This window comes from Astyanax mexicanus, chromosome 13 (assembly GCF_023375975.1).
Source record: "Astyanax mexicanus isolate ESR-SI-001 chromosome 13, AstMex3_surface, whole genome shotgun sequence".
Taxonomy (NCBI): Eukaryota; Metazoa; Chordata; class Actinopteri; order Characiformes; family Acestrorhamphidae; genus Astyanax; species Astyanax mexicanus.
Window position 1 is genome coordinate 45,632,245 of NC_064420.1, and position 18,306 is coordinate 45,650,550.

Consider the following 18,306-nt stretch of genomic DNA (forward strand, 5'->3'; position numbering starts at 1 on the left):
CAGTTTCAAATCATGAAAACAGCTCACCAAAACCTCAACCTATCCTTTATATTTGACAATATTTGATTAACTTACAGGTCCTTACTTATTTTTATTTAACTGAGCTGAGTTGTAAATTATTTATAGCCTCGCGCTGAATTCAGCTCCGCGCTGCAAAAGAGAGAGAGAGAGAGAGAGAGAGAGAGAGAGAGAGGCGCAGCGCATTTTGCCTGATTTCTCTTTATTAATTAACATTATTAAAGTACATTTGTTGGCTTTAGTAAGTTTAATAACATTAATTTTAGTATACTTGTCAGATCTTATTTATAAAAACTTTTTTTAGAAGACAGAGGTTATTCTGCGCGCAATGCCGCGCCGCTGCGCCAAGCACCACTTTGCGTGCCTGACATTTCAGAGCGCTGGACGAGATTTTAATTCATGAATTAATATATTTAATATTTTAATAAATTTGCCCTGGTGATAAGAAACGAATGCTAACATATAGCGTTATATTTCTGTGTATTTCAAATGTTTTAAGTTTTATATAATTGACGGGCAGCACCACGCGCCAGATTGACAATGTGCTTTGTTTTTCAGATATAAAAGTGAAATTCAGTTAAATAATAGCAAAGTTAACTAAAATAAATTTATGTTCAGTCAAAGTTATTTTCTCTTTTAATTTTCCATTTCAAAACTCCAGCATTTGAGTGAGAATAGCATCTGTTGAAATTTTTAAACAGCAGAATGCCTAGTTATTTAGTCTGTGTACTAAACATAAATATAAATCCTTATAACTGACAGAAATAAATATAACTAATAATAATTTATAGTTACAGTGCAGATTTTTAAGTATATATATTTTTTCATAGTTGATTGCTGAAGGCTCTGGGTGTGGTTTATTTTTATGTGGTAAAGATGTGATGGTATGGAGTATTTTGGAGCGCAGTGTGAGCAATCGCGCTAAGCTTTTTTCCGCCGCCAAGATAAAAACACTCCAGAAATTTACCTCAACACACATCATTTCCAGACCACCACGCCCATCGTTGTTAATATATTCCAAAGTCCAACCCTATTTTAAGGACGCGTGCAAGGCCTAAAAATAGACTGTTGACAGGTGGCAAAGCGCCACGCTACACGCCTTGTGCGGGGTGTATGATAGGGCTCTTTGTCTGTATGCGCAAAGTTAAAAAAAGTTCATTCAGCTGCTAAAGTAACGTGCAGTAACGGAGTGTCGAAAATGGTAACGGCGTTATAGTTACAGTCAGAGTAATTAGTTAGATTACTCGTTACTGAAAAAAGTAACGGCGTTAGTAACGCCGTTTATTTTAACGCCGTTACTCCCAACACTGCTTATTTCCAAATATACTTTTGTACATTTTTAGCAAAATGTGTTAAAAGCAACTGTTACAGTAGCTCACTTTCAGTAGAATGTATCATGTATTTTAGAATGTTTTTAGAAAGTATGTTAAATCGCTACTTTTAAAAAAATTAAACCTTGTGTGGTGTTCGGGTCTGTGGGACCCGTTTTCATTTTTCATCAAATGATACTAAAAAAATATTTTTTCTAACTCAAACTCATTGGCATTGGCTCATTTTTTTGTGAAAAACATATATCAAAACACATTTTCGATAAACACACACTGTACACCCCCCCCCCCCCCCCCCCACACAGTATGTTTGCCCGAGGGCTAATAAACATTGCTTCATTTGTAAATTTGGAACTAAAGAAATGTTCTACTCATATCTTGAGTTTAATTCATTTTCTTTTACATTTTATTAAAAAAACTAATAAAAAAAAGAGTAGCACTTTTTGAAAGAAATGTAACATAAGAAAGGTAAAGGGTAAATATTAACCATGTAAGCTGTTTATATTGCTTACAATTTAGGTGAAGCAAGCATGTGTAAAGCATTTTAATGTAAAATTGCTTAATTTTGCTGAATTAAATACAAGTAACAAAGTAAACCAGTAACAAAAATATGAACACCACACAAGGGTTAAAGTAAATTTGTAGCGTGCTAAAAATTGTAGTACAATATATTTTTATACATATACGAAGTGTACCAGAAGTGTCCTACTTCAAGAAGCATTTTTGCATTCTAATGTAAATAGATCACATATGTTTAACTTCCTAACTCCCAATTCCTAATTCCTAGTACATTTCTAATATACCTGGTGTATAATAGTACACTTATTATACAGTTGTAATACTCATTAAATGTATTATAATGCTACTGTAAGCATATTTAAAATAATATGGGGTTACATACATGAAGTAGTGTGTTTAAATGTTACTGTGCATTTTAGTACAGTTACGTAGACTTAGCACAGGTTAAGTAAGACTTTTGTACAATTTGTTTATATAATTAAAGTTTAATAAGTTCAAAAAAAGTTGTTCCATTTTAGCACTCTTTAAATATACTGATTAACACTAAAGTGGCTACAAAAAGTACACTTTAGTGCACTATAGCATAATAATGCTTAGTATACTTTAATCTACTTTTTTTTTCACTAGGGAGCCCACCATCACCGCTCAGATATGGTGACGGACGAGGGGGTTTACCAGGTCCTGCCTTCTCCGTTCTCCGAGGATGAGCTGAGCGACTCGTCCAGTTCCCGCTCCTGCTCCAGTCCTGAGTCGCAGGGGTTTGGCTCCAGGTGCAGCAGCTCCAGCTCCAGTGGCGAGAGCCAAGATGGCCTCCTGGACTACCTGCTCACTCAAGCTACCCTGAACCAAACATCTGCCTCCACAGCCATAACGTCTGCCATGGTCCCTCCGGTTCTACCCATGGAACTGGCGTGGGAGTCTCGCAGGGAACGAGCCACCAAAGAGGAATGCTTCGAGTTCCCCATTTTTCCTGGAGATCTGGAGGACCATGCTGGGCTGCTGTTCCAGCCCACGTTGGAGGAGATCGAGGAGTTTCTTGAGGAGAACATGGAGGTGGTTGCCTTGAAGGAAAAGGCGGTGGCAGGCGATGGGACTTTGAGTAGTGACCAAGCAGCTTTGTCGGAAACGGAGATGCAAAGCTTAGACCAAACGGTGCCTGTTTGCAGCGTAACAGCAGACCTCGAGCTTGAAAGTGCCCAGTCCTCACCGGAACCCCTTACGAACTCTCACAATGTGGTGAAAAAAGAGGAGGAATCTTCTGAGAAAGCATCGGCCGTGGAGAATTCAGGGGTGCCGGTCATCCTGCAGATCCAGCCCATTCAGATCAAGCAAGAGCCAGGGCCAAACACGCCATCTACGGCGTCCACAGCACCCTCAGCGTCCCCAACTCAGCCGCCCGCCTCGGACATCAAAATCGCCCAGCTGCTCGTCAACATCCAAGGCCAGACGTTCGCTCTGGTTCCTCAGGTCGTTCCACCCGCCAGCCTTAGCAGCGTATCCACAAAGTTCGTCCGCATAGCCCCCGTACCCATTGCGGCCAAACCTGCAGACCTCGGAGAGAGCAAATCCCCTGGATCTCAAGGGGCGGAGCTTCTAGTCGGAGGTTCGAAATTCCAGAAGAGCTCCGTGGCTGATCTCATCAAAATGCACAAGTGCACTTTTCCAGGTTGTGCCAAGATGTACACCAAGAGCAGCCATCTGAAGGCCCACCTACGGAGACACACGGGCGAGAAGCCCTTCGCCTGCACCTGGCCAGGATGTGTATGGAGGTAAGTTTTTTTTGGGGGGACGGGTGAGAGAACCTGTTGCACCGGTTGGGTCTGTCATTGCGTCTGCAAAGCTGACACTGTAGATTCTGTACCGTCAGCATACAAGAAGAAACATCTTGTGATATTTGGTTAAAAGTCTATGGGCCCTATTTTAGCGATCTCTAGCACTCCAGTCAATTGCATGCAGATCATGCAGCTGGATTTAGCGGGTGTCAGTGTGTCTTTGGTATCCTGAGGGCGCAAAAAATATGGGCAGAAAAGGCATGAAGTAATTAATCTCTTAATTATATAAATCATGGGTGTGGCTAATTTAGGGTGACCTGAAGTGGTTTTAAGTGCGTCTCAGACCACCTCATGTAGTGGTTGGAATGATCAGATTTGTATCTGTTTTAAATGCGTCTCAGACCATCTCCTGAAGTGGGTTGTTGGAAAGATGGGATTTGTATCAGTTTTAACTGCGTCTCACAGTAGCCTATTTTAATGATTTATTTTTTGCCACACTTAGCTCACTAAAGTGTCTATAGATGCATAAAGTTTAATCGGTGGCACATTGTGGCTGTCAGTACAAGATTTTGTGGGGGGAGGGTGTTTGTAAACAGACGTGGTGTGAAAGTGCAGACTCAGATCTTTTACCAAAGTATAAATTTTAAATGAAAAAAGTTGGGCTATTATGTAATTATACATTTAAGCACGTAATTGCATGTGCGTAATTACGCACCGTATCCAATGTATAGCGAAACGGCTTATGTAGCTCTAAATACAAGCCTGTAATTTGGGTTTATGGTGTGTGAAAGCGTTTAGGGTCCTTCAGCCTTCGTTCTGGGTCTGAAATGAGAAGCAGGATGAGGATGATGATGATGATGATGAATGAAGTGATGAAGAGAGGAAGAGAGGAATTATAATTATGATAGGAAACTTTTTGTGTGGGAAAATCTTTAGCTTGTTTTTATTTTAACACAGTGCAGTTTATTGTTGTTAATCATTACTCCAGCGTCTGCCCCTGCAATACTGATATCCAGAAGACTCCAGTATACAAATATTGCCAATAGAATAGGACTATCTGAAGCAGATAAACAAACATGAACCCTTTGGCACCAAATCTAATGCCAGGTGTGGGCTAGAGGGGTATAAAGCCCTTAGTATTAACCCGTAGAACTTTACAGACGGATTTTACATCCAAAATCACATCTTTCACATCACATCTTTCTAAAAATAGTGATCACATCCCAGTGCGGTAAAGCTAAATCTACAAAAAACCCATTGAGAAAAACCCCTGAAAAAGTGAAAAAAAAGATCTCCTTCCCCAACCAATATTATTTACCTTTAGTGCTTCAAACATATTTATATGATGTTTCAAACCAAATAAAAATATCAGTAAATAAAGACTCAAAAACAGAAAAAACAGTGTGAAACTACCTGCTTTACTCAAACTAAAGCTAGGTATGGTGTGCGCACTACTTTATATAGTTTTTATTTTACTTGCACATTTTTACTAAGTAGTTATTTTGCACTAAACATTTTTATTTATTTAGACTAAAAAATTAACATTTTTGTATATAGTTTTTTTTGTGTGTCCTGATCCTCAAAATACTGAAAGGTATAGGCTGCTCTGAGTGTCAGGTTTTTAGTATCTACATGTACCAACACCTGTTGTAAAAAGCGCTATACAAATAAATTTGATTTGAAATTAGATTTGATACATGTATCCTAGAGGTGTGATTATTGATTATCAAGAAAAATAAATCCGCCTGATGCTGTTTCTCCATATATTTGGTCAAAGTAATAATTAATAAGCCATGAAATGAACTCAAATCATCAATATTCTTATGATTTTAACTCATAAACGCTCTAGTCTAAACATTTTTGAAAAGATATCTTAGGTGTGAATATATTTAAAGTCTATACTGTACATTTAAAAATAAGTAAAAAAAAAAACAAAAAAAAAAAAACAGGCGCTTGGTAAAATTTTGACCAAAACATGATCAGTTCCACGAAAATATAACAATTCTGCTTCCTTTTACTTTTTAAATGTTTATATTTTTGAGCAGCCGTATGGCTTCTTGATATTATTTCATTAATTCAGTTGAAAATGTGAAACTTCTATATTATATAGATGCATTACACAAACAGAGTGATCTATTTTAAGCGTTTATTTATTTTATTGTTGATGATTATGGCTTACAGCCAATGAAAACCCCAAAAAATCAGTATATCTGAAAATTTGAATATTATATAGCTAAGACCAACTGGTACTTTTGGCAGTGTGCCAAGTCCTGCTGGAAAATGAAATCCACATCTCGTTATAAGTTGTCAGTAGCAGAGGGAAGATTTTGCAGGAAAACAAAACTGCACTGACTTTAGACTTGATAATAAAACACAGTGGATCAACACCAGCAGATGACATGTCTCTCTAAACCATCACTGATTGGTGGAAACTTCTCACTAGACCTCAAGCAGTTTGGACTGTGTGTCTCTCCACTCTTCCTCCAGACTCTGATCCCTTGATTTACAAACGAAATGCAACATTTTTACTGATGGTCAGTGATGGATTTCATTTTTCAGCAGGACTTGGCACACTGCCCACTATTCGAATTTTCATTGGCTGTAAGCCATAATAATCATCAGTAATAAAAGAAATAAAGGCTTAAAATAGATCACTCTGTGTGTAATACATCTATATAATATATAAATTACAGAAATAAAATTCTTTTTTTAGATACACTTGTAGTTATAAGTTACATAATGCAGTCTTTTTATATTTATAATGTGCAGCACAGTGCTAAGCTCCCAGTGAACCTAAGCTCCTAGGCTAGCTGTCAAGGTTGGAGAGCTTGGTTAGGGGCTCTGAGCTGATAAGTGACTGACCATTGCGAAAGCACTGAGGCAGATCACTATCTCTGTTGACCATTCATAAATGAACTTCAGACAGGGGTCAGCAGGGTGATGAAAGGCCCGGTGTGTATTGAAATAACAAATGTCAGAGTGGGAAAGTCACAGTGTGAGATTTAGATGAGGGTCACGGCTTTACGTTTAATGCTGCACGGGTTTAAAAGCAGTAGAAACTAAAGTGCAGTTTGTCTGTTGAGGGGCTGTTGAGTTTATAAGTGAACAAAATGAACAAAACAGTATAAGCTACTCAGAAAACATGCTGTCACAAAATTTTAACTTGTTTTACAAAAAATATGACTTGTTTTGAAACCTACATAAATATCTTAATACCAATAATGAAACAATACCACGACAAAAACCTAACTCATCAGAAATTAACTTATAACTGAAACATTTTATTAATAATATATTAATAAAATAAATTTAGTTAAAGTGCTGTGTCATAAAAATGACTGGAGTGGAAGTAAAGTGTTCTTTAAGCTCCACACTTAAGTAGAAGAACTAAAGTATTCATCATTTTTCGTACTTAACTATTGTAAGTAGTTACTGTAAGTAAAAGTACAGTACTGTGTAATGTAGCCATATTTAAGCAATAGAACACGAGAGGGAGTGTGTTTTCACGAATAACATCACGGCTGTGATTCGGTCGTAGGCACGGGCCGAAGGCGAGTACTGTAGATCATCGGATCATTGTGGAATCATCTTCAGGTGAAAGCTGTGCATTTTTTAAGCATTTCTGCTTGTTTTGCTGGGTGGTGTTGGTTTTAGCTATTCGGCTGGACTGTGGTTAGGTAAGCGTAGCTTGCTTTAGGTCAGCATTAGCTTAGCGTAGCTTAGTCTAGCCTGGCTGGTTAGCGTTCTGGCTGTCAGACAGCATTAGCCGAGCGATTTTCTTTCACTTTTTACCACAAAAGACGAGCCAGCGCTGCGGGCGAGCGTGCCGTGGCTGAGCGCTAGCCTGTGCTAAGCTAACGTTGCTGCGGGTGTCCTGTGTGTATACGTTGTTACTCGGCAACGCGTCGGCGGAGTGATACAAGTTTAGTGTGAGAAGGCCGTGATGTTATCACATATCTCAGCACGGCTAAAACACTTCTCAACCAATCAGCTTGTGAGGTCGGAACTAACTGTTTTATAATATAATACGTAATAATATCGCTAACATTTTTTACTAATGTAAACAATATTATACCTTGTTAGGGGTGTGCCATATCATATCGTATACAATAATAAAATTTTATTTTTATTTTGTTGCAGTAGTGTATTCTTGAAATATTTTTTTAATGAATTGTTTTCCACATTAAAAAAGTAGGATTTCTTTCCACCTTTTTTTAGCCACATATAGCTCTGGAAAAAATAAGGGACCACTTAAAAATGATGAGTTTCTTTGATTTTACAAAATTGAAAACCTCTGAAATAAAATCAAAGAACTGCTAGAATTTTTGCACCAGGAGCAGTATAAAGTTTTCCAAAAGCAGTGTGCAAGACTGGTGGAGGAGAACATGACAAGATGCATTTTGAAAACTGTGATTAAAAACCAGGGTTATTCCACCACATATTGATTGGTTTTGGAACTCTTAATAAAACTCTGCATCGTTGTTTTGTTATTTTAGCCATTTTTTTCTGCAAATAAGTGCTTTAAATGACAATATTTGTTTTTGTGTTATAATTTGGAAGAAATGTTGTTGTCTGTAGTTTATAGAATAAAACAACAATGCTCATTTTACTTAAACATAAACCTATAAATAGCGAAATCAAAATTAGAGAAACTGATTCAAAAACTGAAGTGCTCTCTTCATTTTTTCCAGAGCTGTATATGGTCTATGCTGATGTCTTCAGTTATTAAGTTGAGAAGTCGACAAAGGATTTTTTGTGTCAAATGCAGAGTCAATTGAGTTAAAGTACCGGTACTAAATGGTGTTACAATACTTTTTCTGTATCACCATGCAGCCCTTCTCACAAACACATCATTTCACACAGCAAAGTACTTTTCTACATGCTCTGTGCAATTACACACTCTCACCAGAGAGGTCAGTAAATCCCCAAAACCTATGGATTGTTACTTTAAATAATTAAAAACGTTGGTTTGTTGCCTCAGGGCAGCACCATGCTGTAGAGCAGGGGTGTCCAAACTTTTTTTGTTGGGGGCCAGAAGGAGAAATATATTTGAAGTCACGGGCCACAGATTCAAATAATGTAATATACCACTTTAAATAATACATTTTCCTGATTACTTTCATTTACTCACCATTTTACTTGACTTACTATCTTTATCTTTGACAGTGTTGTGTAAACTAAGAGTTTTCAAATTGATGTTTCAAAAACGGCGCACTCTCTCCGCTTTTAGACTCTTTGGCCCGTTTTTCTGCGCTAAAACTTCACTCTCGCCGCTTTTAGACTCTTTGGCCCGTTTCTGACACCTAGCGTTCAAACTTTGAGTCTCACATTATAAAAACCTGCTTAACAGCGGGCCAACTTTCATTCTGTTTCTAAAATACCTCGCGGGCCGCTCCAAAAAAGGAAACGGGCCGCAAATGGCCCACGGGCCGAAGTTTGGACACCCCTGCTGTAGAGGGTTAAATTGAGCATTATCTGTAATAGAAGGTATATGCGCTTTACCCTTTAAAAGAGGTCTGGTTTTGTGTGTTATCTGAGTTGTTTAGAGATTAGATAAAGCTCTGAACGAGATGTCAGACTTTGGTCATTGCCGCCGCTGTTATTTGCTCTGGGTTTATGTTGAGTGTTAAACAGCTACAGCAGCAGGGCTTCCCTATTGATAAAAAAGTAGATTAAAGTATATTAAGCATTATTATGCTATAGTGCACTACAGTGTTCTTGTAGCCACATTATTATTAATCAGTAAATTTAAAGAGTGATAAAATGTTAAAAACTCTTTTAATACTTATTATACTTTAATTATAGTATAAACATAGTATAACGGTCTTACTTAAACTGAGTTAAACTGAGTGTACTTAACTGTACTAAAATGGAACTATTTTAAATATACTTAAGTAACATTTAAACATTTAAACTACTTCATGTATGTAACCCCATATTTTAAATATGTTTACAGTAAAAGTATAATATATTTAATGAGTATTACACAAACTGTATTACTATTTATTATACACCAGGTATATTAGAAATGTACTAAGAACTGATGTTAAATATATGTGATATATTTAGATTAGAGTACAAATATGCTGCTTTAGGTTCCTGTGTTTAGTAGTAGCACACTTCTAGTATACTTCATTGGGTATAAAAATCTATTTTACTATACTGTACTACAATTTTTAGCCTGTTACAAATTTACTTTAATTTTTTTTTATTAGTAGTAATAATTGAATTTACTTTCTAAAAAGTTACATGATACATTGTTGTACTTTAAGTGAACTACTGTAACGTTTTTTTAAACAATTTGCTAAAAATGTACAAAAGTATATTTGGAGATAAGTATTTTAGAAGTATATTGAATTACATTAAACTAAAAGTGTACTTCGTTGTAGTCTATTTTTTTAATACACTGTAGTGTGCTTTTTAAGAAGTATGATCAAAGTTTACATTTAAACATTTGATGAAAGCATAATATTAATGTACTTTTAATATATTTTAAGTAACTTCTTAAATCTCTTAGTATATTTACGGCATACTCTCTTTCTCTGTATCTAAACAAAATGTTTAAAATGTAGTATTTTTCAGCCTATATGGTGCACTTAAAATCCTTTAATTTCCCAATAATCGTCAGTGCACCTTATAATATATTTTAAATAAGTACATAAATCTGTTTTTCAATATGTTTTAAGTACAATTAAGTATATGTTTTTTTTTCACCAGGGTAATAATACTTAGTATACTTTAATCTACTTTTTTTTGACTTGGGTAATGAGATTAGCTCAGTGCTCACACTGATTATAAGACCAATCACAGCACACTCTTTGCTTCATTTTCCCAATTGTCTGCTCTTTCAGGAAGATTTAACGCCGCAGTTCTCTGACACATGTCCCAAATTTCAGCTGTTTTCAGGTTCTAAGTCCCTCACTGAGTCAACAGGGTCGTCAATGATCCACCCCAGCTTGTCTGGTCTGGAGTCAAGCAGTACTCTCGCTCTCTGTTACACAGTTATTATTCTTTATTCTAGAACAAACCATAGTCCTGCACTGCCCTGAGAAAGGCCTCTAGTCCTGGGTGATAAGATTGGCGCTGTGCTTATCGCTGCCCTCGCTGGGTCTCGCTACCCAACAGCCGCTGGGTTCTCTGCCAGTCTGACCAAGGCCTCCTGAATAAGCCTAGAAACTGAAGCCTAGCATTAAAGCTGCAACTAATGATCATTTTGGGAGTCGACTAATCTGATGATTATTTTTTTCGATTAGTCAACGATTATTTCTGCCATTTTCTCCATCCCTAAAAACGATAGAAACAGTTGAACATGAGATTTAAAAAGCATTTAAATGTGTAATGTTGTTTGAACGTGGAAAGTACTGATATTTAGTGAGTAAATATGTAATCTGTTGTGTTTGGGCACTTTTGGACACAGACTAAGTTAAGTGTAAACTGTGTAAGTGATCCATTTACCCCCATTTATCTCCTATTGCGCTTCTGTCTCCAGCACTTTGTTTAATGTTGCACTTTTTTTTAAATAATCAACAATGTTGATTATATCGACTAATCGTTGCAGCCCTACCTAGCAATAGGCCTGTCACGTTAACAAAATTTTCAGGACGATAAGTTGTCCCAGAAATTATTGCGATAAACAATAATATTGTAATTTTTTTTAAGCTCCACTATAGAAAAAGCTTTTTTCCTGCTACTGGACTTAACCCTTGTGTGGTGTTCGGGTCTGTGGGACCTGTTTTCATTTTTCATCAAATGATACTAAAAAAATATTTTTTCTAACTCAAACTCATTGGCATTGGCTCATATATCAAAACACATTTTCGATAAACACACACTGTACACCCCCCCCCCACACACACACATTTATATTACATACAATAAGATTGGCCAAGGGCTAATAAACATTGCTTCATTTGTAAATTTGAAACTAAACAAATTTTCTACTCATATCTTGAGTTTAATTCATTTTCTTTTACAATTTTATTAAAAAACTAATAAAAAAAAGAGTAGCACTTTTTAAAAGAAATGTAACATAAGAAAGGTAAAGGGCAAATATTAACCATGTAAGCTGTTTATATTGCTCGCAATTTAGGTGAAGCAAGCATGTGTAAAGCATTTTAATGTAGAATTGCTTAATTTTGCTGAATTAAATACAAGTAACAAAGTAAACGAGTAACAAAAATATGAACACCACACAAGGGTTAACTAATCGACATTGTCGATTATATCGACTAATCGTTGCAGCCCTACCTAGCAATAGGCCTGTCACGATAAATTGTCCCAGAAATTATTGCGATAAATGATAATATTGCCATTTTAAAGCACCACTATAGAAAATGCTTTTTTCCTGCTTGACAATGTGCAACAGTAATAATATACTAGCATAATAATACTATTACACCATTTTACACTATAACTAACTTTTTATTATTAAGAACAGAAATTGGGCTTCCAATATAAAAAAATATTAATATCCTAAATAGCTAAAACAAAAGTACAACCACCATGGGACACTGTGGGTTCTGAGAACTGAGAACTGCACTAAATATTAAACAACAAAAAGTAACAACATATAGATAAAAGTAACATTTACATGAACTTAACTTTTTTTTTTATCTGAACAAAACACAAAGACACTTGCAGATTTCTTTTTCTGATCATATATGTATAATATGCTGTAAAACACAAATTAGCGCAGTTATTTCTAAAACCAACTGAACTCAACTGTAATCTGACCTAGATTACAAAATACAAAATATATATACAATATAAATATATTACAAAATATTCACCCAAATTCTGGCCAAATCCAATTAAAGTCCCATTCTGACAGTAACCCAAAATATGATTCCCCAATCCTTCTGTATCCCCACAAAATTAAGAGTAAACTGACCTGTTTCCAACACCATTTTTCCATGAGCAGTCTGTAAAACATCACAAAATCCCAATACACCTGTTTTGTCCCAATGTGATTATAGCCCATGAATTTAAGACTGGAGCCTATATAGACTATTACCTTAATTTCTTTAGTTTTAGATTAATTAATATCTATATAATAATTAAAGGTCTCATTCCATTGTTTTTTCATTCATTTTAAAATGTCTAGTTGTGGCCTCTAAGCATGAATGAATATGTGAGCTGTTTTTTGTGAAAAAAAAGTGCTCTGGTGATTCTGTATAACGCTGCTTTAGTCCGGTGAAAGAATGGGGGCGCGGGGAAACTAAAAGATTTTAACTCTTGCTCATACATATTAATACATGCAAACACATCACATATCGCCTCTGATTGGCTAACAGCACTGCGAAGCAATGAGACGAACAACAGTTAGAAACGTTTCAAAACAAAGACATTTTTACACTAATAAATAACAGTTTTTGTAATGTCATGTTCAGAAAAATGTTACTTTACAACGTGTAATGCTGAACCTGCTATTTTCTAAAAAAAGTGCTGACGAGCTCAAAGTCATGGGACAGCGGTACAGTACATGTAAATACCTGTAAACACGGCAAAAAATAGAGGAAAATAGTTTTTGGAATTTTTTTAAAAGCTTTGAGTCTCAGTGGATATGTCAAATATAAATTTCTCTATAACAGTAGAAATATAAGTATAATATAATATGGATAATTTATTGTGTTTAATGGTACCAGTGTGCTGAAACGACCATTCCTGCTATACCTAATAATATATTCATTCTAAAAACTGGGGTGTTTGTTTTTTACTATGAGCTACTGAGCTCTGAGTTTCTGCTTCTGAAGTCTCCATTGCTCCACCAGCTGCTCGCGTTCAGTAAAACTGAGCCGGATCCGCTTTTAGAGGCTGTACGTGTGACGTATGTAAAGTATGTAAAGACGAATGACGTGGCCAAAAGAATAACTCCTAATCCAGGTTATGTTCAATGAGAGAGAGAGAGAGAGAGAGAGAGAGAGAGAGAGCTCAGTCAGAAACTTCACTTCTTCATTTCTTTGTTTTTACTATGAATGAATGAGCTTTTTGCAGGAGTTCTTCTTCTGGCCACGTCACGCGTCTTTATGTACTTAAGTCACACGTACAGCCTCTAAAAAAGATGATCCGGCTCAGTTTTACTGAACGCGAGCAGCTGGTGGAGCAATGGGGACTTCAGAAGGGTAAACTTAGAGCTCAGTAGCTTAATTATTCATAGTAAAAACAAAGAAACGAAGGAGTGAAGTTTCTGACTGAGCTCTCTCTCTCTCTCTCTCTCTCTGACGGGACATAACCTGGAATCGGATTCATCCGCTCTGAAAGGAGGAGACCACATCACACCCGCCCAGTTTAATATGATTCTTCCGCATGCTTGGCACAATTACCTATTCTTACCAGAGAGGGCACTAAATCCACCAAATCCCAAAACTTACAGACATCAGCTTTAAATTTTAGGTTCATTAATGTGCCTGTTTGTTGCTGTAAGACACTGAACTCACACTTTTACACATTTTGCTTTTGTTTCTCAAAGACACGGGAGTGTTCCAATACGCCGTCAGCAGCAGCAGCACTGCTCCTGTCTGAGCTTGTTGGGAAAGCGATATAAGTCGTGATCAACTCAATTTGGTTTTCTGAATATTTTCTTATACTAGATACTGCAGACAATGAGGAAGAGTTTTATGTGCAGATTTTAACCGGAAGGAGACCTTTAAGACTGGAGCCTGGTTTCAAAGTCTAAATTTATGGACTACTGCCTTAATTTCCTTAGAGATTAATAAACTATCTATCTACGGGGTTTGAAACTGAAACACCTGGATTTAGACCACAATAATTAATTGAGGTGACGGACAGTTCTGGTGGAAACAGGAGAGTTGAGGTGAACATTGAATTCTGCCGTGATTTGATCAGCCGAGTTTTATGTTTTTTAGATACAATCCTGGTTAGCACCCGAACATCCCTTTCAGACAGCTTCCTCTTACAGCGTCCACAGTTAATCCTGTTGGATGTGGTTGGTTCCTCGTGGTGGTATGCTGACATTACCCTGGATACCGTGGCTTTTGATGCATCACAAAGACTTGCTGTCTTGGTCACAGATGATCCAGCAAGACGTGCACCAACAATTTGTCCTCTTTTGAACTCTGGTATGTCACCCATAATGTTGTGTTCATTGCAATATTTAGAGCAAAACTGTGCTCTTACTCTGCTAATTAAACCTTCACACAAGCTCTTATTGGTGCAATGGGCAATTTAGTCATGAAACCCACCACACTAAAATGACAGGTGTTTCAGTTTCATTGTCCAACCCCTGTATCTATCCAAAGAGAAAAACAATGCACACCAAAATCTGTTAAATATAAGATTGAGGACATTCAGAAACAATCTGTGTGAAATCTGAACACATTGTGAGCCCAACAAAAATGTGAGAAATGAAGTTTGAACCCGACCAAATTGGATGCATATTTCAAGATTGAAATTCTTGCTCTTTTAGCTCTTTTTGGAACTGGAGGCAAAAAGAAAAATGAAAAGAGAAAAGAAAGAATGCCTCGCTGGCTGTCTGCTCTACAGTTCCACAAGCATACTCAGCATTCCTTTGGTATTCCTCAAAGTGAAGAATCCTTTAATTACGAAGCTCACCAGCGACGTTGCTCCAGCCCTTTCGAGCTCTGAACGCTAACAGGTTCATCGCCAGCGTATCTGCCTGCATTTAGAGATGCCAAAGTTACTAAGTACACAGTCCTACGTGTTTGTACATGCGGTTTCACCAGCTCTACTCCCCACTCCAGCAGTGATCCTGCAAACCTGTAGAACGAGTCGTCCGCAGGCCTGTGCACAGTAGCACACGCCAGCATAAAACAAGTCACGTTCAGACGGAAAATATTCCCACATGAGCATCATGCGCAGTTTACAATACAAACAGATAAGTGTGTGTTGTATTAACATAATGAAGTGAGTCTTACCTGTTCCTTTGTGTTCAATGAGATATATCATATCATTAAATGGTACAGCTGTACTAAATGATATTGTTCGCTCATTGACAAAAAAAATAAAATAAATCAGCATGCCTGTGGTCTGATTACACAAGAGACTGTAAAAGAGACTATTTCCTCTATTGTCCTATTAAAGGTTTCTCTGATGTTTTGCGAGTACTTTTGTGTAGTGTACCTCCTGGTGAGAGATCATTGAATGTTAGCTTTTAGTTTTGTAGACATTAAATCAATCAAATCAATAAAAAGTTTTATTTTCACTCAATAATACATTTTTTTAATGCAACTAAGCATTTACTTTACATACAGGGATTTATTATTTTTTTAATTAATATTAATATGGTTCGAATCCCAGTCATGCAGCTTGCTATCAGCATTAGCTGCCGGAGCCCTGAGAGAGCACAATTAGCCTTGCTCTCTCTGGGTGAGGTGGTGATGTCAATCAGCACAAGGCGTCTGTGAGCTGATGTATCAGAACTCCTGTACACCTGCATACACGCATTGTTTTTCTAAAAAAAGTGCTGACGAGCTCAAAGTCATGGGACAGCGGTACAGTACATGTAAATACCTGTAAACACGGCAAAAAATAGAGGAAAATAGTTTTTGGAATTTTTTAAAAAGCTTTGAGTCTCAGTGGATATGTCAAATATAAATTCCTCTATAACAGTAGAAATATAAGTATAATATAATATGGATAATTTATTGTGTTTAATGGTACCAGTGTGCTGAAACGACCATTCCTGCTATACCTAATAATATATTCATTCTAAAAACTGGGGTGTTTGTTTTTTACTATGAGCTACTGAGCTCTGAGTTTCTCCTTCTGAAGTCTCCATTGCTCCACCAGCTGCTCGCGTTCAGTAAAACTGAGCCGGATCCGCTTTTAGAGGCTGTACGTGTGACGTATGTAAAGTATGTAAAGACGAATGACGTGGCCAAAAGAAGAACTCCTAATCCAGGTTATGTTCAATGAGAGAGAGAGAGAGAGAGAGAGAGAGAGAGCTCAGTCAGAAACTTCACTTCTTCATTTCTTTGTTTTTACTATGAATGAATGAGCTTTTTGCAGGAGTTCTTCTTCTGGCCACGTCACGCGTCTTTATGTACTTAAGTCACACGTACAGCCTCTAAAAAAGATGATCCGGCTCAGTTTTACTGAACGCGAGCAGCTGGTGGAGCAATGGGGACTTCAGAAGGGTAAACTTAGAGCTCAGTAGCTTAATTATTCATAGTAAAAACAAAGAAACGAAGGAGTGAAGTTTCTGACTGAGCTCTCTCTCTCTCTCTCTCTGTCTCTCTCTCTCTGACTGAACATAACCTGGAATCGGATTCATCCGCTCTGAAAGGAGGAGACCACATCACACCCGCCCAGTTTAATATGATTCTTCCGCATGCTTGGCACAATTACCTATTCTTACCAGAGAGGGCACTAAATCCACCAAATCCCAAAACTTACAGACATCAGCTTTAAATTTTAGGTTAATTAATGTGCCTGTTTGTTGCTGTAAGACACTGAACTCACACTTTTACACATTTTGCTTTGTGCCTTGCAGTCAGTTTCTCAAAGACGCGGGAGTGTTCCAATACGCCGTCAGCAGCAGCAGCACTGCTCCTGTCTGAGCTTGTTGGGAAAGCGATATATATATATATATATATAGAGAGAGAGAGAGAGAGAGAGAGAGAGAAGGTGGAGAGAGGGAGGACAGCAGCTTTTATAACCTTACAAATCTCCTTTACACATGTTTCCAATATGCCTGAAAGAGATAATACAGTGCCTGAGAGCTAAAGTGAGCGAGGAGGAGAGGCAGGATCAGAAAGCTGGCTGTGACTCCTGTATCTAACCCAAGCGCACACGAGCCTAAAGCTATATAGAGTATATCTGTCTTTAAACATTGCATAAACCTGCCAATCACACACAACACTGCCGCGCACCATAGCTTGATTTATGCTCGTTCTGTTGTGGAACAGGAACTAGTATTGTGTCCCGTGACTTTTGCCATGTCTCATGAAGGCTAAAGAACGCTGCCATTAGCTTTTTTACTCCAGAAGACATACGGCTGTTTAAAAATATAATCATTTAAAATGTAAAAAGAAGCAGAATTGTTATATTTCCCTGGAACTGATCATGTTTTTTGATTTTTTAATGTATAGACTTTATATATATATATATTTTTTTTTTCACACCAAACATATATTTTTAAAAATGGTTAGACTAGAGTGTATAAGAATATCAATTATTACTTTGACAAAATATATGGAGAAACAGCATCAGGCGGATATATTTTTCTTGATAATCAATAATCACACCTCTAGGATACATGTAGATACTAAAAACCTGATACTCAGGGTAGCCTATGCCTTTCAGTTTTTTAATCACTATACTAGATCTTTATTTTCAGCTCCACACAATGAAAAATATTTAAAAAATTGAAAACTTTTTAGTCTAAATGAATAAAAATGTTCAGTGCAAAATACAGCAAGTACTTATTAAAAATATGCAAGTAAAATAAAATAAAAACTATATAAAGTAGTGCGCACACCATACCTAGCTTTAGTTTGAGTAAAGCAGGTAGTTTCACACTGTTTTTTCTGTGGACACTTTTGAGTCTTTATTTACTGATATTATTATTTGGTTTAAAACATCATATAAATATGTTTGAAGCACTAAAGGTAAATAACACAATATCGGTTGGAGAAAAGCAAATTGCACATTTGGTAACACTTTATTTGGATGGTCCATTTTATGGCCTT

General features: G+C 36.8%; 1 protein-coding gene across 2 annotated transcripts in view; it reads left to right on the top strand.

Annotated features, from left to right (window-relative positions):
* klf15 (Kruppel-like factor 15) overlaps window positions 1-18,306 on the top strand; it is a 31,583-nt gene that overhangs the window by 7,116 nt on the left and 6,161 nt on the right. For both annotated transcript variants that reach the window (XM_022676817.2, XM_049463151.1), the window contains exon 3: window positions 2,493-3,634. In XM_022676817.2, the coding sequence (XP_022532538.1) occupies window positions 2,493-3,634 (1,142 nt within the window). The remainder of the gene's footprint in view (window positions 1-2,492; window positions 3,635-18,306) is intronic.